This window comes from Oenanthe melanoleuca, chromosome 26 (assembly GCF_029582105.1).
Source record: "Oenanthe melanoleuca isolate GR-GAL-2019-014 chromosome 26, OMel1.0, whole genome shotgun sequence".
In the NCBI taxonomy this organism is placed as follows: Eukaryota; Metazoa; Chordata; class Aves; order Passeriformes; family Muscicapidae; genus Oenanthe; species Oenanthe melanoleuca.
The window spans coordinates 5866557-5886268 of NC_079359.1; the positions used below are offsets into that span (position 1 = coordinate 5866557).

Below are 19712 nucleotides of genomic sequence, written 5' to 3' on the forward strand. Positions count from 1 at the left end.
AGTACCTTAAATCCAGGGCTGTATTAAGGTGGAACAAATGAGACACTCATTTGGCTTCTTCAGGTAAAGATGGCACCAAATGGACACCAAAGACTAAATTCACTGTGGTTTCTGTTGCTTTCAGCACTGTCATAGCTGCAGCAGTGTCAGGGAAGGAGAGTCAAGGAAGATGGAGAGAAACTTTTCATCAAGAGCTGGAGTACAAGGGGAATGGCTTCCCACTTCCAGATGGTGGGAGTAGATGGGATACTGGGAGGAAACTGTTCCCTGTGAGGGTGGTGAGGCCCTGGCGCAGGTGCCCAGAGCAGCTCTGGCTGCCTCATCCTTGGAAGAGTCCAAGGCCAGGCTGGACAGGGTTTGGAGCAGCCTGGGATAGTGGAAGGTGTCCCTGCCCAGGGTAGGGGGTGGAACGTGCTGAGCTTTAAGGTCCTTTCCAACCCAAACCATTCATGATTCTGTTTCTGAGGCCAGTGGGGGAAGAAAATGGCTGTGTCCCTCCCAGTGCAAGTGAGCACCAAGACCATGGTTGAGGGATCAGGGAAACAGAAGTGATGGGAAGGAAATCACCATGGCACTGTTCAAGTTTGTGCACTTGGAAACTAAACCTACCAGTTTCTTCTACAATCTGGAAAAAAATCTCAGCTCTGCTGGTGAATCATAGGAAGGATATGAGCAGGACCTGGGCACTGCAGCACTGGAGATAAAGGAAATTCTGGAATGCACCAAGAATGTACACTTCCTGTCAGGATGAGGAATGTCTAGTTTGTTACACATGGCACTAGGAGACTCACCTGGAGCTCCTGATGGCCTGTGTGCAGGACCAGAAAGAGAAGGAAGTGATTAGGCTGAGGAAAATCCTAGGGGAGCTTGTTTTGTTGAAAAACACCAAAGAACTCCTTGCTTGGATAAGCAGAGAGAGGCCTGGGAGCAGGCAGTAAATATTAGGATGATAAAGGATGAAGAAAACCAGGATGAAGCTGGCAGGATTACAAAAGTGTACAAAATGCTGGACATGGGGTGAAGCTGCCTGGAAACTTTGCAAGAAAAGCCAGTTTTCTGTCCCTGTGGGAGAACTCCCACATGCCAGTAAAGCTTCTGTATAGATTAGGGAAATGGAAAGTTGGTGCTCCCAGCCAAGCCCAAGCTTAGGGCACTGCCTGGACCAGGAGCAGAGGAGACTCAGGAATCCCATGTGTGCAGAAGGAGGGGTGTCTTTGGGGCTTGGCGAGGGGAAGTGGGAGTGTGTGAGGAAGAGCAGCTGCAGAACAGCCGCTCAGGGTCGGTGGGAGCTCTGACAGCCCCCAGAGCAGGTGTGCAGAGCCGGGAGCACTCGCTGCCTGCCCTGTCCATCCCTCCGCGGGAAGCAGTCTGCCTCAGCACCAGCAGCTCCAGCTCCTTCCCGAGCGGCTGGCCGCTAGCGGCACCGATCCCAGATAAAGAGGAAAACTCCTGGAGCCGGTGCTTCCATCCCGACTTTAGCCAAGAGCTGTCAGTGTCACAGCAGAGGCTCCCCATCCCTCGCTGCCCACTTCAGCTGCCTCCCAGCCCCCATGGAACGGGCTGGGGCTGCCTCCTCCACCCCCATCCCCGGCTGCCGGCTGATGCATTTTTCCCTGTTTTCTCACTAGGTTGGCCCATTGCCTTTAAAAGGCGAAATGCTTCGGACTAAATTTGGTCATGTAGCTCTGCATGGTTCCCTGGAATGTCCTCGGGTTTCAGCTCCTCTGATAGCGCCACTCCCCGCCTCCGCGGGCTCCATTGGCTTCCCAGCGCCCGAACCGCCGCTGGATCCTGTTATTGGCCAACGCCTGGACCGAGGGGTGTCCCCTCTGGATAGCCACCGTGTCCCGGGCTGGAGAGCGGCTGAGGTTTGACACTTCAGCACCTGCTGCCGCTCGGGAAGCAGCCTTAGAGCTTCGGCTTGGTTTTTTTCTCCTGCTTTGGGTACCACACAGCCGCCACCGTGTCTCGCCAGAGAGCCAAGATGTCCAAAGTGGCCAAATACCGGCGACAAGTTAGTGAAGATCCAGATATAGACAATTTATTGTCTACTTTGTCTCCAGAGGAGATGGAGGAGCTGGAAAAGGAGCTGGATGTGGTGGATGCGGACGGGAGCATCCCTGCGGAGCGCAGTCAGACAAACCAATCAGAAAACTCCTCACCTGGCCCGCAAAACTGTGACACGGCGCTCAACCACCACGACAAGGACACCAGGAGGCTCCTGCAGCGGGAGCACTCGATAGATGTAAGTCACATCCCCCTGCTGCTGCGGGAAAGGTGGGGACACACCTCAGGCCCCCTCCCTCCGGGCTGAGGGAAGGACGAGACGGAGCGCACAGAGCCGAGAAAGGCGTGCGCTCCTGCTTGGCTGTCCCGGAGAGACCGGGGCTGCTGCAGGCGCTCCGGAGGGAGCAGGGTGTCCCGTAAAAACCAGGTGTTACTAGCAAAGCCAAAGCCCGTGCTGGTGCCAGGGATTTTCTCTCTGCCCCTGCAGCAACATCGCTGAGCAGGGCTGGGAGCGGAGCTGGGATTCCCAGGAGGCTGGAGCGGCACTGACAGCGATCCCACGGGCTCCGGTTTTCCTTGGGGCTTTTTTAGTTGTTTTTGTTTCTTTGGTTGGTTTGTTTTGTTTTTTTTTTGTTGTTGTTTGTTTGTTTTGTTTTTTGGGGGGGTGTTTTTATTTTTTGTTTTTGTTTTCTTTTCTCTTTTTCTTTTTTTCTTTTTTCTTTTTTTTTCCTTCCCTTTTTTGGAGATCTCTGGACTCGTAATTCTTTCAGTTCTTATGCAAAAGATCAAATAGTGTCTGGTTCTTGTAGAATAAAAATGTTTGGTGCTTTGTGGAAATCACGTTGAGAAGCAGGTTTTACCCCATGCCGTTTTTTTTGCATTTCACTTAATTAATTAATTGTTCACTTAAAATTTCTTCTTTTACTTTGATTTGGGTACATTTATCTCCCTCTCTGCACCTGGCAAATCCTTTAAGAGTTTTCTTGGAGCTCGAGAGATTCATGTCAGTTCTTCTCCTCTTCTTGTGTTGTGACTTAGTGAGAGCCATTCCTATTTTTCTGTAACATTTATTAACCTCAGCACTAAGAATATTTGGTATGTGCTTTGTCCATGGCAGCCTGGGAAATATCTGGTTTCCCTAGTTTTTCATGGCAGGCTGAGCCAGAAAGTGAAAGACACTGACTTTTCAGCAATTGGTCCATGTGGTCATTGGGCTGGTTCATGTCACAGGTGGGATTCTCATCTGCCGTGCTGGGGCAGGGCTGGGGAGTGCTGGCAGCAAGAGCAGAGCCAAGTATTATATGGCTACTGATTCCAGATCTAGTCCAGGTCACCCAGCTGTACCCTGGTAATCAGTATATAACTACCCCAGAGCACTTGGAAATTTCTGGATATTTATGGAGTTTATATAGGAGGGTCCTCTCCTGACTATGGCCTAGGCACCCTTATTCCCTTTTAAATATTGGGAGGAGTGGGGATGAAAATTGCACCTGTAGGAGAAATAGCTGAAGATTGACTTTGGAGAGCTGAACAAGGGGTTAAGTTGTTCCTCCCAAGCCCTGTCTGGGGCAGCCTGGGAGCTCCCCTGGCTCTGAGGATAAGGAACAGCTCTCACCTTCTAACTGTAGTGCTTGGCATGGGCTGGGGAACAGTGAGTGCTGTGCCCCTCACCACAGGGGCCCTGCCTTGATTGTCTCATCAGCAGAAAATGTCCCTGTGGTGGGGAAGTGCAGGTGCTGCAGGACAAACCTGCCTGGAGAGGGAAATTTTGCTGTTATGCAAAATATGTTATGTTCCCTCTCTCTGGAGAGGGAAATCCTGTTATGTGGGACCAGTCATCCCAGTGGACCACTGTTTTGCAGGTGATCCTATGAGGTGACAGTGAAAAATCTGCTTTTGCAGTAGGGGGACATTTGGGTTTGACAGCAACTTGTGTTGCTGTTTCAGTGTTAACTGTTGGAACATGGGGGGTTGACTGGGAATTGGTCAAGTGTCTATGACCAGGAGGAAGGGAGGAAATATGTGAGTTTTGTTTAAAAGAGACCTGGGAATTTGCCTGGTTAAACATAATGTTGTTTGGAAATGCCTGAGAGTGTATGTGTGTGTAGTGGGAAAGGACTTGGCATGTGGAAAGGGATGGCCTGGGGAGGAGGGAGAGGGTGTAGGGCTCTGGCTGGAGCAGAGGGCAGCACAGGGGTCCTGGAAAGCTCCTGCTGCTCTCTGAGTTCAGGAGCTTCAGGCTCTGGAAGACAAAGCAAATTGGCAACGGGTCAAGTTTGTCAGTGAAAGTGGCCCAGTTTGATTGCATTGCAGTAACTGGATAGGGCAGAACTGTCTTTTTCTATTCCAATCCTGGGAGGCCAAGAAAAAAAAGTATATCCTACACCACTTCCTCCCTGCCATTGTTAGAATCTGGGATTAGCACCTAGAAAATGCCAGCTTGTGGTGCTGGCATATCAGATCATCCTGGTGGTGGAGTGAGTCCCTGGGATGGGATGGGATAATGGGATGGGATAATGGGATGGGATAATGGGATGGGATAATGGGATGGGATAATGGGATGGGATAATGGGATGGGATGGGATGATCAGACTGCAGGAACAGTCACCAAAAGCATGCAGAAAGCCAATGATACCTCCTGTCCGAGGGAGCCCCAGGGCTGTGTTTTGCTGCAGGATGGAATGAGAACATGGAGCCATCCAGAGCAGCCCAGGCATGTGCCGAGCTCTGCCCCAGCTGCTCAGAGCTCCGAGGTCTCCAATGACAAATCCATCTTATGTGTCAGCAGATTTCATGCTGTGCCAGCTAGCACTCCCGTGGTGGCTGCACTCCCACAGGGGTGGCAGGCATCACCCCATGCATGTCCATCCCAGCCCCTCTCCATCAGCAGCTCCCAGTACTCTGAAGCAAATCTGGAGGAGGTCAGAGAGATGCTCTGACACCCCCAACTGGGACACCCCCAGCTCATCAGCCTGTCTCAGGTCAGAGGGGCTCCAGCCCTCAGAGCAGCTCTGTGGCCTCCTCTGGACTTGCTTCAGCAGTTCAAATGTCCTTCTTATATCCTCCTTGCTCTTCTTTCATGCCTCCTGATGGGAATCTCTGTTGTGGGACATTGTGTGTTAGTGGACGTGCAGGAATTCTTCCAAAGAGCAAAATAAGGTATTCTGAAGTGAAAGGTTGAGTTTCTGACCATCTCGCTGTTTTTGCAGTCATTGCCCTGCTTTTGGACTGGCTCCAGGCACCTCCATTTCCACTTAAATATTGGGAGAAGTGGGTATATTTAGAAATATTGTTAACTACATAATAACACATCTTCTTAGTGATGAAAAGGGCAAACTTGGGTAACTAGGAAGCAGATTATAAACAGCCCAAAATAGACGTGAGCTTTGCCCCAACCTTTCCACACTGGGCAGCCAAATTCCCATCTTGGTTATGCAGTAATAAATTAATCTTAACTTTGTCTTGCTAATGAGTGGAAGTATAACCCAGCTCAAGGGTGGGGCTTAGACCAGTGCCCCTCTCTGATGTACTCAACAAGGTCCTTTTGTCACAGTAGCTGGAATTAAATGAATATTCATGAGCTGATAAACAAAGAGATTATTTTTATCAGCTCAAGCCTCTTTACTGTCACAGGCATAGACAAAATGAGAAAAATTCTGGTTAGAAACATGCTGTGAGGTTGGTGCTGTTGTATTAAACTGCCAGAGGGCAGGGTTAGACGGGATATTGGGAAGACATTCTTTCCTGTGAGGGTGGTGAGGCCCTGGCACAGGTGCCCAGAGCAGCTGTGGCTGTCCCATCCCTGGAAGTGTCCAAGGCCAGGATGGGCAGGGCTTGGAGCTCCCTGGGGTAGTGGAAGGTGCCCCTGCCCATGGCAGGGGTGGAACAGGACGATCTTTAAGATCTCTTTCCACCCAAACCAGTCTAGGATTCCATGAGTTACCTGGGGCACAACGGACTTGCTGTCACTTGAAATCCTTGTATCATGCCTGAAATTTCTGTCCAGAAGAGGAATATTTGAGTGTGCCATGGCACAGGGGCTCTGTGCAGTTGTCCCTGCAGGATGGGTTTCTCTGAGAGCTGAGCTGTGTGAGGAGATGGGGTCTCTGGGAGCTGGTCCAGTACCTCTCTTGCTGATGACATCTATAAAAACCATGTTTGTGCAGAGAGCACAGTTGTACCTTCCCTGAGAACACCCCATCCGTGGAGTCTCTTCCATGATGCTCTTCAAGGGAATGATCTTTAAGGTCCCTTCCAAGCATAACCATTCTATAATTCCATGGTCTTTCCCACTGGCATTTGGTGAGCCCTAAACACTCTCAGGGAACCTCTGCCAAATGGGAGCTAGATGAGAAGAGCAATCCCATGGGAAGGATCTCCATGAGAACCACATGTGCTGTGGGCTGGTGCTTTGGTGGACGTGTCCTCCTTGACAGTTGCCAAGTCCACAACAGGAGGTTTTGCTTTCCAAAGCATTCCACAAAATCCACCTGCAGCTGTTCTGGACTTGCCTTGGATTTTCACCTGACCTCACCACAGCTCCCTGGTGGCTCCCAAAACACCAAGTGCCTGATGTCAGAGGCAGAAGGCACCTGATGTGCTTTCCCTTCTGCAGCACCACCACCTTCCCTGGCTGCTCACAGAATCATGGAATATCCTGAGTTGGAAGGGACCCACGAGGATCACTGAGTCCCACTCCTACCCCTGCACAGGACAACCCCAAAATCACACCCACCACGTTGGGTTGATTCAAACACTCTCTGAAGCTCACCTGTAAGGAGAGGACACCTGGATGTCCCAATCCCATTGGAGTTCCCAGTCCTGCCTCCCAAGGGCTTGTTTTGATTTCATTTCATGCAGCTTCAAGCACAAATGGCTGGGAAGTGCAGGGCAGTTGCATGAGGGAGCATTATCCTGCTTATGGAGGGAAGTCACTCCAGGGCCACGAACCAATTTTTTGTGAAGATGCTCCTGTTGTGGGTTTCTCTTTCCATGGAAGCTTCCTGCAGGAGAAGACTCTGAGCAGGGGATGCTGGATGCCAGGGCTGTTTTGCACAGATGTGCACAGTGCAGATGGTCCCTGTATTTTTGTCTCATGAAGGCTGAACCCCCTTCCCACAGGAGAGGCTGAGGTGATTCAGTTATCCTCTGTCTCTCAGATATCCCACTCCCTAAGGGCACTCCTCTGCAGGCAAGACCTCCTCCTGTTCCAGGTGGATGCATCCCTATCCCTGCAGGCTCCTGGGACTGTCTCCATGTCCCCAGGCTCTCCTCATGGAGGCTGGACAGGCTCCTCATGGCCTGGTTTGGATGCAGAGGGAAAAGCAGCAAGCTTAGAAAGTTTATTTAATCCAAATTCTGAATATCTGAAGGATGCTAGTGCCGGAGGACAGCAGATCCTATTGCTATGGAGAAAGATTTCTTTTTACAAGACCTTGGGAAGATCTTGTAAAAAGTCCTGCCTTCATTTCTAACTCTCCCAGGCTTGAAACTTGCTGTTGAGTGATTTTTCAATCCAGTCACTTGATTTCCCTCCATGGAAAGTGGAGATCCTCAGCAGTGAGCTCTTCTTCAATACCACAGGCAAACAAGGCAGGATTTAAATTTCTTATTAATGCTCAAAGCTTGTCATCTTTTAATGAAAATATCTGGAAGAAAAACAAGCTCCTTATTTAACTTGCTGGTTCAGACTCAAGGGAATTTGCAAACAAGGGTATAGCAGGGGTTATATCATTCCTTGAGCTTCTTCCCAATTTGTCCCTAAAATGTCTACTGAAACTCTGCTCTTCTGTTTATCAGCTGGTTCTGTTGACTGCCAAGACTGTTCCTCCTCCCTTCCAAGAGTCTTCACTAATTCCCAGCTCTTGCCTTTCTTTTAGCTGGGTCCTGACCTGGTCTCTTTTCCCTCATCAGAGAATCTTTATGATTGGAAAAGACCACTAAGATCATCAAGTCCAAGGAATCCCAGAATCCCAGTCCCAGCAGGGACACCTTTCACTATTCTAGGATGCTCCATGCCCTGTCCAGTCTGGTCTTGGACACTTCCAGGGAGGGAAGAGCCACATCTTCTCTGGACAACCTGTGCCAAGGCCTCATCACTCTCACAGGAGAGAATGGACCTGAATATATTGTTCTGAACAGCCTCTGGCCCCAAAAGAGCTGAAAGGGGTAGGTGACACTGGGGTAGCCATGCAGAGGCTTCTCCAGTGGCTTCTGGCCCATGGAATGTGCAGTGGGCAAAGCTGTGGGTGCTTCCACCAGCACCTAGAGGGAAATAGAGCTGGCAACTTCCTGGGCTTTGCATTCCTCTAGGGATGGCAGCCAGGGATATCCAAACTAGGTACACACTTGGAAAGAAACCAAAATTTTGAGCCATCCCTGTTTGGTCCTTAAAGGAGGCCACAGATGGTCTCTCCAGCTGCACAAGTCACTCTTCAACTCCCTGGCAGGAGGGAGCAGCCAGGTGGGGGCCAGGCTCTGCTCCCAGGGAGGAGACAGAACAAGAGGAAACAGCCTCAAGCTACACTAGGGGAGGTTCAGGTTGGACACCACAAGGAATTTCCAATATATAGTCATATATTGGATAGGGCTGCCCAGGGCAATGGTGGAGTCCCCTTTCCTGGAGGTGTCCAAGGAACGCCTGGACATGGCACTGAGTGCTCTGGGCTGGGTTACAAGGAGGGGGATCAGTCACAGACCAGGTGATCTCAGAGGTTTTTTCCAACCAAATTGATTCTATAATTCTGTGAAGTCCAGGAGATCCCTTTCATTGCTCAGAAATGAAAACTGTGGTCTGTGCTCTGGTGTTTCATCACAAGTTTCTGAAAAAGTCCCAACCCTGTAACAAGAGGGATGAGCAGCAGGACCTATTACCTGCAGCAGATGATAAAACAACCCTCCAAGGTGAACATAGAAGCAAGAACAATCCCATGACAGCTCCCAGAAGGATCTGCAGTGTGGAGAACAGCTGAAAAATATGAAGTGAGAACACAGGCATCTTGAGCTGCATTCCTAGAAAAAAGGTGTGAGAAAGATCTTCACAGCTGGATCAGTGTTTTTGTGATGCCCTTGGGGACAGAAGCTTTGCTTTCCTTGTTTTTCCTTTTGTTACCGGGACAAGAGGCAGCATAAAGTGTTCCCAGTGATGTGGAGCTCACACCAAAGGCACACACAAGTCTGGGAGATCCACAGTCCATCTAAGGGCAGAAGTAGGAAAAAACCCCATGGATTTCTAGTCAATTGGGGGAAAAAATAGTAAAAATCTGTATTCTATATTTTGTAAAGCATAATTGGGATGCAGATAAATCCATGCAAGTGTTTGGAGTGTTTAGCTTATATGGGCTGAGCTGTCCAGGAGGTTTAATTTGTGTTTATGTTGAGCTGATAAATAGCCATGGAGGAGGAGAAGAGCTGGGTCTGTTAAGTGTCCCTCTCTTTCACTGTGACATCACTTGTGTGCTAAAACCATCCCAGTGACTCAGCTCCCAGCAGGACACTGGGATTAACCGGTCATGTTGCTCCATCCCACCCAGTGCTGTGTGGGAATCGTGGCAGGATGGAGCAGGAGGATCTCAGTGTCAGGGTGCATGTTGTGAAGTGCAGGTGTGGCTGGCAGGATGGGGGGGACAGACACTGTGGAGGGTCAAGAGTCCTGCTCTGTCCTTTCCTCTGCCAGAATGTGGAGCAAACAAGGATGAAAATAGAAAGGAATTGGAGCTGTAGAAACAACAAGAGCCTGTCCCAGCCGTGGTGTGGCAGCAGGACCAGGGCAATGCCCATTCCCTGTGCTGGCACTGCTGGCGACACACCTTCAATTCTGGGAACAATTATGGGCTGCTCAGGACAAGAAAGTCATTGAGGGGCTGGAGCATGTCCAGAGAAGGGAACAGAGCTTAGGAAGAGCCTGGAGCCCCAGGAGTGGCCAAAGCAGCTGGGAGACACAGCCTGGAGAAAAGGAGGCTCATGGGGAACCTTCTGGCTCTGCACAGCTCCCTGAGAGGAGGGGCAGCCAGTTGGGGGTCGGGCTCTGTGCCCAGAAAACAAGGGACAGGACAAGAGGAAATGGCCTCAAGCTGTCCCAAGGGAGGTTCAGGTTGGATATTGGGGAACATTTCCTGCATGGAAAGGATCCTAAAGCACTGACAGGCTGTCCAGGGCAGAGGTGGAGTCACCATCCCTGGAAGGATTTAGGAGCTGTGTGTGTGTGGCTCTTTGGACATGGGTGAGTGGTGAACATGGCAGCACTGGGGGAATGGTTGGACTTGATGGTCTTAGAGGCTCTTCTAGCCATAGTGATTCCATTATTCTGTGATTTCCTGAAATACAGCTGAAGAGGCGCCAGCCCAGCTCACAGAGGTGTCCTGTGCAGCCCTTGACCGTGTACATACAGTATTTGGGTCAGGATTTCTGCTGCTGAGGGCTCCAAAGGGTCCCTCCTCCTGACAGGCCACCATGGCATGTGCTGGCACGGGAATGAGCACCTGCACAGCCATGGCAGCCTCTGCCAGGGACAGTGATTGCCATTTGCTTCCCTGCAGGGGATTCCCCAGTTCCCAAGAGCCAGAGAGGGCATGTTCACTAAGTGCTCTGTCCTGGGATGCAGCTCCCACGTGGTGCCAGAGCCTAAGGAGCTGATGCTCCCACAAACTATTTAAGGGAGCTACAAGCAAACCAACGACCAGCAAAACTGATTTTCCAGGTTGGCACCTGGAGTTTGGCTCATCTCACCTACTTCAAGGACCTGGAATCACCTTCCAGCACCAGGTGCCCACTGCCAGGGGGTGTCTGTGGTGGTCCCATGGGCTTCTGGATGGGATCCATTGGATACCTGCACTAGCAGAGACCTGGAGATGTGTCCATGTGTTGCCAGCAGGCTGGGAGCAGTGTCCTGCTCCTTGAGCATCCAGGCCTTCTGACACAGAGGATGGAGATAGGATTAAAACTCACTAGGGCTGAATTGCAATTTTCCTGTTCCTAAAAATCCAATGAATGTTTTTTGTGGGCTTCCCACAAAGTGCACTGGGCAGAAATCCAGCTCAGAGGTGTTCCCAGTGTTAATCACTGGCATTCCCTGCCCTTTTCAATCCCTGATGAAGAGGAGACAACCAGGGAGAAGGTCTCATCTTGGGAATATCCAGTTCAGCCACACCAGTGCCAGGAGAAGGGCTGGGAGTACAGCAAATAGAAGAGAAGAACCTGGTCTTCTAAAACCTGATTTTGTTAGAGGAGAAAAAGTTTGCATTTGCAAAGTGGCTTTACAGCTTTTATGGAAAATGGCTGTGTGTCCCCATGGAAGGGCTGGAGCTCTTCTGTTAAAGGAAACCAAGTTAAAACATTTATCAGCCTTAACTCACAAAAAAAAAAAAAAAAAAAAAAAAAAAAAGGCAAAATCAGGGCCAGAAGCTGCCCAGTCTCTGGAGAACAGCTCTGCATGTCAGAAAGGGGATTTTTTAAAAATCTTGGCCTGAGACACAGGGAAGGGGAAAAGCTGAATTCCTTGTTAGAATGACAGGATGTGAGGTGGCACTGGGCAGGGAGCTGCTTCTCTCTCTGGGAGACATCTCTCTGGGCTTGAGCACACTTCTCTCCTCTCCTCCCTTCCCCTCCCCTCCCCTTCTCTCCTCTCCTTTCCCTTAGAAATCTGCTCTGGGCACAGCAGGGTGACCGTGCCCACATTCCGCCTGCTGAACAAACAGCCAGATCAATAACTACCATTAAACCAGTAATTTTCTACCCCAAAATGAGCTGTGGGGCTTTCAGGGCAGAGAGACCCTCACTCCACCTCCAGCTTCACTCTCCCCATCCTCAGCTCTATCCCCAGCCCCATCCCTTGCTCAGAGCTGGCCGAGTGCTTGGATTCCAGGCAAGAAGTTCCCAGTCTCCTTTGCCTTTTAAGGCAACATCTGAGTGGGTTTGAGGGTTATAAATGCTAACAAGCCATGGCAATGCTCAATTTAGTCTATTTAGAGGAAATGGGAAGGCATCTCAGTTCATCAAAACACTGGTGATTAATCAACCAACTACCAGGCTGTTTTCATTAGGCTTATTTTTAAAGGTCTGACATGCTGTGTAAAAATATCCCCCTAATGTGCTTATGGCAGAGGGAATGGCACAGAGAGGGTGCACCAGCACTGGTTTTCAGGTACCCCAGGTAAATGTCAGTGGGCAGGGAGGAGTGAGCAGGCAGGACTCAGGATGGCTGTGAAGAGGGCACAGCTGGTGCTGGGCTGCAGAGGAAGCTGTGCTGGTGGCCATGGGGGCAGCAAGGGGCTCCAGAGCGAGGGAAAGGTGCTTTTCTCTCTTCTCCACCCCTGCCTCCAAGCCCCACTTCCACCTGCACTTCCAGCCTGGATATAAGGTCTTTAGCATTATCACAAGGGTGGGCTGGTGACATCTGAGGCTGGCACCTGCAGCAGGGGCTGGGCCAGAGGGACACACCAAGAGACCTGGGACGGTGGAAAGGCAGGAGGGAACAAGGATTTGTTTTCTCCTGGGCACACATGTGGCCTCAGGAAGGGCTTTGGGGATGTCCCCAGGCTCCAGCAAGGGATGGACATGGGCCACAGGACCCTTGGTTTTACAAACACAGATCTGGTGTCTTGCCTGAACTTATTTCCTCCTGATTCCTCCCCCTCTGCTGCCCCTGGAGCTGGGCTTGCCAAGGGCTCTCCCAAGGCAGCTGCAGGAGATGAAGCAGCTTGAAGCCCTCTCACCCCCTGTGGCCATCCAGCCCTTCTTCCAGTAGCCTGCAGCTCTTAAATGAGATCCTAAATGAGATCTTAAATGAAATCTGCTGGATGCAAATGATCCCTCGAGCACTACCCACAGTGGCAGAAACACCCGTGGTGGTAGCTGCCTATCTGTTGCATTCCCTTGTTCCTATGCCTGGGGCCACAGCTGGCTTCTTTTCTCCCAGCTTCTTTTCCTGACTTCTCCCAGCTCTCTTTCTCCTGATTCCTTTTCCCCCCCCCACTTTTCCCACATCCCATTCTCTGGCTCCAGGTCTCTCCTCCCCAAACCTGCCCCACACGGCAGCAGTGGCCACACGTCCATGGATGGCAGCTTTATCCAGGTAACAGGACATTCTCAGCATGTGCTGCAGCAGCTTTCCCAAGCAGGGATTTGCCATGGATTTAATTTCCCTCTGGGTTGATTTGCTTGGAGCAAACCATCACCTTCTCCAAGCATGGGAGAAGTTGCTGGTAATTCTCACCAAGGTTTTTCTCCCTTTCTCCAAGATCTGCTCATCCCTGGCCAAAGCCTTTGCTCTTCTTGGTTTTGGATGTGCCAGGGTGCTCAGGGGAGACTCAGAGGTCCCCAGTGTTAGGCTGGGTGAGCTTGGGCTGGGAAGGAGAGAGAGTTTTGGAGCAGTTGGCATGGAGATGAGGCTGCTGGCTCTGATGGAGGGGTGCTCAGCCTGTGGACACCAAAGGGCCCTGAGGAGGATAAATGTCCTTCTTACAGGAACCTGCAACCTGGGCACTCCCAAGCACCTTGGAGAGGCCCTGTTGGGTACTGGCCAGGGAACACCAGTGTCCTCATCCCACAGCCCTCCAGCCAGGGCTCTTCCTGCACTGAGGTGCTTCAGGGTGTCACTGAGCATCTGTGCACCATTCTGGTGCTGGGAACAGGCCACAGCTTGGTGAGAAGGACCCCAGCTCAGGGCCAGAGGAGGAGGCATCACCTGCTCCCTGCAGCACCCAGGACACCTCTGAGAGCCCATCTCTGGTCCCTGGGCTGGCAGCAGTGGGGGCTGTGTGAAGGCCAGGCCAGGCTCTGTAGGGATCTGGCATGAGCCTTCCTGTCCCTGTTCAGCCTTGCACCAGGGAGCCAAGAAATCTCTTAACTAAATAAACAGCTCTCTCGTCCCCAATGGCATCTGTTTATACACCAGGTACAAACAGTCCCCAGGGCTGCCCATGCACAGCCAGTTCTTTCCACAAAAATCTGTCCCAGAGGGCTGGCAGTACTGCATATGGGGAAAGCTCAGCCTCATGCTGCCCCAGCATGGACACCATGGAGCCCTGGGGTGAAAGGAAGGAAACCAGCTTGACTGCAGGCTGGTGTCAGGATTCAGATTTGAAGGTTCCAGGCACTGGGTGAAACCACAGTGTTGTCCTAATTGTGAGAGGGTCCAGGGAGTTGTAAAGGTATCACAGCTGCATGTCCCAGAGGCATCTTCCTTTCTCCTTTCCCTGGAGTCCTAAAATCCCCCAGCAAAAATGATGAGCCTGACCAGTGGTGAGGACCTGTGTGTTCCCTAGCTGTGGAGGATGGAATTGCAAAATTTAAATAAATTTAATTTAAATTGCCAAACCTTTATGTGAAACTTATGGTAGGATCCTCCACTGTGCAGCAAACCTGGTCCCAGTGTCAAGTTCATCTGCCTTCAGCAACCTGAAGCACTGGCTCCTCTCTCTTGGGAATGGATGTGTTCAATGTCATTGGGTCCCAGACTAGTTTGGATTGGAAGGAACCTTAAAGATCATCCCATTCCACCCCCTGCCATGGCAGGGACACCTTCCACTATCCCAGGTTGCTCTAAGCTCCATCCAGCCTGGCCTTGGGCACTGCCAGGGATGGGGCAGCCACAGCTGCTCTGGGCACCTGTGCCAGGGCTGCACCATCCTCACAGGGAGGAATATTTCCCAATATCCCAGCCTCTGGCAGGTTAGAGAGAAGGACAGGAACCATATCAAGGGTTGTACCTATGCTGATGGAGACCTCCTCCCAGCCCATCAGCCTTGGATGAAGGCTGCAACGAGGTATTGGCTGTGTCCCCAAGCTGCTGCAGTTGTCTGTGGCCAGCAGCAATGCCCAGGACAGGCTGTACCAAGGGCAGGGCTCAGGTGCTAGTAAAAATGACCAAAACTTCCTTCTGACCTTCCTCCAAACTTTCCAAGTTAAGCCCATCCCTTTTATGATGTGCCTTCTTCCCAGGTGTGCTGGGAGAACCTCATGCACTAGAAAGCAATAAATGCCATCCTCAAATTTCCTCAGTTTTCTGCTCAAAAGTGAAAACTGCTGTTGAAAGGAGGATGGTTGTGCAGAGCCCAGGGGTGGAGTGACTGCTGGGTCAGCTGTCACTGGGGACACTGCTGTGGGCGGTCCCCTGCTTGCACACACATCCAGGACAGTGTGGAGAGGGTTAGGCTACAGACTGTGAAAAGCCACCAAGAACCAGCTGGAAACTATTTAGGAAAGGTGGGAAAGCACCTGGGGCTCACATGGAGACAGGTCCTACCTCCATCCCTAGTTAGAAAAATTATTAAAAAATGATCATCTATGGGGGGTATGAGAGAAGGTGCTAACTACTGCTTGTTAGTTTCTGGCCTGTTGGAGAGGGTATCCTGCAGACTCCAGAGCCCTTTGGGAGGGGGCTGGAGGCAGGAGAGCAGGGCTGCCTTGGAGACCTGCAGCAGGACCTCACCATACCTGGGTCCTGCAGGCTCTGCCTGCATTCAAGGCACTGAGATGCTGAACCCTTCCCTGGAACTGGGGCCAAACATTCCTCTCGCAAAGGCCAGCCACAGGCTGCAGATGCTCCCATGTGGCAGAGTCAGTGACAGTGAGACTGGGGTGGCAAGTGTGTAGTCAGAGGCACCTGTTTTTGTAATTCCCAGGTGTTTTTCTCTCACTAGGAAAGCAGGTTGAGCAAGAATAAGGGAGACATAAATCAAGAAGAAAAAGGAAAGGAATCTCCTTCCAAAGACCTGGCCCAGAAACGAGACACTAAAGTGGGGAAAGACTCTAAAAAGGAAGAAAATGCTCAGAAAACAGACACGGAAGGTAAAGCTGAGACTGAAACCAAGAGAAAAGAGAACAATGCTATGAACGATAAAGTCAAGGCCATGGAGAAAAAGCTGATGGGGAAGGACAGGAAGGAGGAAGAGAAAGGTTCAGTGTTGAAGAAGGACACAGAAAAGGGCAAAAAGGAGGAAGAGAAGAGATCAGAGTTGAAGAAAGATGCAGGGAAGGATAAAAAAGAGGAAGAGAACAGCTCATATTTTAAAAAGAAGGATGCAGAGAAAAATAAAAAGGAAGAAGAGAAGATCTCAGCAGCAAAGGAGGAGAAGGGAAAAAAGCAAGAAGAAAAGGATTCAGTATCAAAGGACACAGGGGGGGACAAAAAGGAGGAGAAGAGCTCAGAATCAAAGAAACAGGCAGAAAAAGACATAAGAGGGGAAGGTAAGAAAGAAAATTATAAAAAAGATGAGGAAAAGGCTTCAGCTGTGAAAAAATCCAAGGCAGATGAGAAGGATAAATCCAAGGCAGATGAGAAGGATAAATCCCAGGCAGGAGCAGAAAAGGCAGAAAAGGTGGAGGAGAAACAGGAAGCCAAGGCAGGAGCTGGGAGCAGCCCTCCCAAGCCTTCCTCCAGCAGCTCCACAGATCAAGGCAAGGACGATGAAGCCTCCAGCATCTTTGACGAGCTTATTGAGAAGGTGAAGAACAACGACCCTGAGGTGACCGAGGTCAACGTGAACAACTCCGACTGCATCAACAACGAGACCCTGGTGCGCTTCACCGAGGCCCTGGAGTTCAACACCGTGGTCAAGGTGTTTGCCCTGGCCAACACCCGAGCCGATGACCACGTGGCCTTCGCCATTGCCATAATGCTCAAGTCCAACAAGGTGCTGACAAGCATCAACTTGGACTCCAACCACATCACGGGCAAAGGCATCCTGGCCATTTTCCGGGCACTGCTGCAGAACAACACGCTGACGGAGCTGCGGTTCCACAACCAACGGCACATCTGTGGGGGAAAGACAGAGATGGAAATTGCCAAGCTCCTGAAGGAGAACACCACGCTCCTGAAGCTGGGCTACCACTTCGAGCTGGCTGGGCCACGCATGACTGTCACCAACCTGCTGAGCCGAAACATGGACAGGCAGAGGCAGAAACGCCTCCAGGAGCAGAAACTGGCGCAGGAACGGGGGGAGAAGAAAGACCTTCTGGAGGTGCCCAAGCCTGGAGCGCTGCCGAAGGGGTCCCCCAAGGGATCCCCGCAGCCATCCCCCAAGGCTTCCCCAAAAAGCTCTCCCAAGAAAGGGGGGGCACCCACCACGCCACCCCCACCTCCTCCTCCGCTCGCCCCACCACTGATGATCAACGAGAACCTCAAGAACTCGCTCTCGCCAGCCACACAGAGGAAGTTGGGAGACCGGGCGCTGCCAGTCCAGGAGAAGAACTCTCGGGACCAGCTCCTGGCAGCCATTCGCTCCAGCAACCTCAAACAGCTCAAGAAGGCAAGTGCAGGGCCAGGTGGGGCCCATACAGGGTGGGGCTGGGGGCTGAGGTCACAGCCACTGTCACTCTGGCAGTGTCCTTCTCTGCAGTAGGGCGTCCATGCGCCCAACCCCTGCACAGGGGCAGATCCGTCCCTTTGCCAAGCACAGGGGGAAGGAAGATCCATCCTTTAATACCATCCCTGCAGAGCAGATGGGGTCAGTAGGTCCATTCCTTGGCAGAGCATCCAGCAGGGGATCCATCCCTTGGCAGAGAGCATGACAGCAGATCCATCTCTTGGCAGATGTGTTGGGCACATCCACCAGGCACATCCTGTGTTGGGCAGATCCACCAGGATCCGGGGGTTGGGACACAAGGAAGAAGCCATCTGTAACTTAGACCTCACTGGCCTCTTGATATCTTCTTGTGGCTGAGCCCATGCCCCTGGGATGGCAGGTGGCCCAGGATGACTGGAAAGGCTTCATCTGTATTTAAACAACTGAAGCATTCCCTGATGTCAGCACCAGCTCTTGGGCTGCCAGACTTGGCTAAGCCTTTTGAACTCCACATATGAGCAACTGAATGCTGCTCTAGGAGTACTGACACAGCAGTTGAGAGCAGTGGCCTACTTCTCTCTAGACAATGTTAGCCAAAGGTGGCCTGGCTGCTTGAAAGCTGTGGCAACAACTGTCCTTCTAATACAGGAGGATCATATATTCACCCTTGGGCAGCACATTGTTGTGTATTTATCCTATGAAGTAAAAACAGTGCTGGAACAAAAGGGCCTAATGCTGGTGCCAGCATGAAGCCTTGAAACATCTCACATGCTCCAGGTGGTTTGGTCACTGCTGGGCTGTCCATGGGCTGGAGGGGGGGACAGCCAGCCTGACCAAGAGAAAGAGGTCGTTGAATGGTTTGGGTTGGAAGAGGCCTGAGAGATTATCTCTTTCCTGTCCTGGGCAGGGACACGTTCCACTATCCCAGGTTGCTCCAAGTCCCATTCAACCTGGCCTTGAACACTTCCAGGGATGGGGCAGCCCCAGCTTCTCTGGGCAACCTGTGCCAGGACCTCCCCACCTTCACAAGGAGGAATTTATCCCCAGTATCCCATCTAACCCTGCCCCAGATGGGGATGGCCCTGCACCATGCCAGGAACATTCCCGCACCCCCTCCCATTGCTTTCCCAATAATGGGGTGTCCTTCTCTGCAGGTGGAGTTGCCGAAGCTGCTGCAGTAGGGAGCGGGAGGATTTTTCCCCTGCAGCCCATGGCAGACCCCCAGACACTCAGCTTTCTCGTGACTGTTTCCATGACAAGCCCTTTGGAACCTGCAGTGAGCGACACAAAGGAGCAGGGATCTCTCTGGGACATGGAGGACGGGCTGGGCCCAGCAGGACATGATGGAGGATGTTGTATTTATTTTTTGATGGCTGTGAAGCCTTCGAGCTCGCTTTTCTACCAGCACCGTGTCTTGAGGGAGATGCCAAGAATAGAGCAGGGGTCTGCAGAGCTGATCCTTATGGAAATCCCCCATCAGAGCATAATGAAGGGGTTTGGCACCCTCTATCCAGGGCCCAGCCTGAGGTGAGCAAGAGTACCCCCAGCCTTGAGGGGGAGCAGGGGACACCCAGACCATCATCAGATCGCCACAAGGTATCCGGATGGCCAGCAGAGTTTTGGGATTCAGGCACAGCAGTGGCTGCAGAGCCGGGGGTTCAGGCTTGACATCAAGGAGGAATGGGAGGGTCGGAGAAGGGAGCAGCCAGGGAGAGAGGAGGCATGGAAGTGACAGGACATGGGGAGCCAGGCTGGGGCCAGGAGCTTGGGGCAACTTGTACCCACAGCACTGCGGGGGGACCCCCAGAACTCTCAGAGCATGGAAACCAAATCCGCGTCCGAGAGAGATGGGAAAGCACCGACTCAAGGAGGGGAGTGGGCTTTGGGGACATGTGATGCCCACTCTCCCCACCCCCATCCTTCCTGTCATGACACCTTGGTCACGATTTGTACGACTGCGGCCACTGCATCAGCAATAAAGCTCACCCACCGCTTCCCGTGCCTCCGGACAGCTCCAGGCCCCCAGACCCCAGACTGGCGGGGAAGGACTCGGGAACCTCAGCCAGGGCAGCTCTTCCCTCTCCCCACCCACAGACCACCCTGAACTGGGCACCCTGGACCACCTGGACACCACAACCAGGTGTCTGTAGCCACCCACCCACCCAGAACCTCCCTACATGGGGCACCTTGCTGCTGCTGGACATGAACAGAGCCATGCAGACAACCCAAAATTCTGGAGTCACCCAGAACTGGGCACCCCAGGACCACTCCACAGTCACCTCAAACCCTTTGAGTCCACCTAGAACTAGACATCTTAGGGCTGCCCCAGGGTCACCCTGAACATCAAGGTAATCCAGAACAGAGTGCCTCAGGGTCATCCTAAACCCCGGGTGACCCCAAAACTGAAAACCTAAACCCCCA

The 19712-nt window shown here is 51.8% G+C and overlaps 1 protein-coding gene across 1 annotated transcript; it reads left to right on the forward strand.

Moving 5' to 3' along the window:
• Window positions 1-1633: 1633 nt before the first annotated feature.
• Window positions 1634-19286, forward strand: LMOD1 (leiomodin 1). Its single transcript, XM_056511466.1, has 3 exons — window positions 1634-2245; window positions 15648-17255; window positions 18446-19286. Exons 1-3 carry the CDS (start codon window positions 1985-1987, stop codon window positions 18470-18472), a joined length of 1896 nt encoding a protein of 631 aa, XP_056367441.1. The 5' UTR covers window positions 1634-1984; the 3' UTR covers window positions 18473-19286.
• Window positions 19287-19712: the final 426 nt, after the last annotated feature.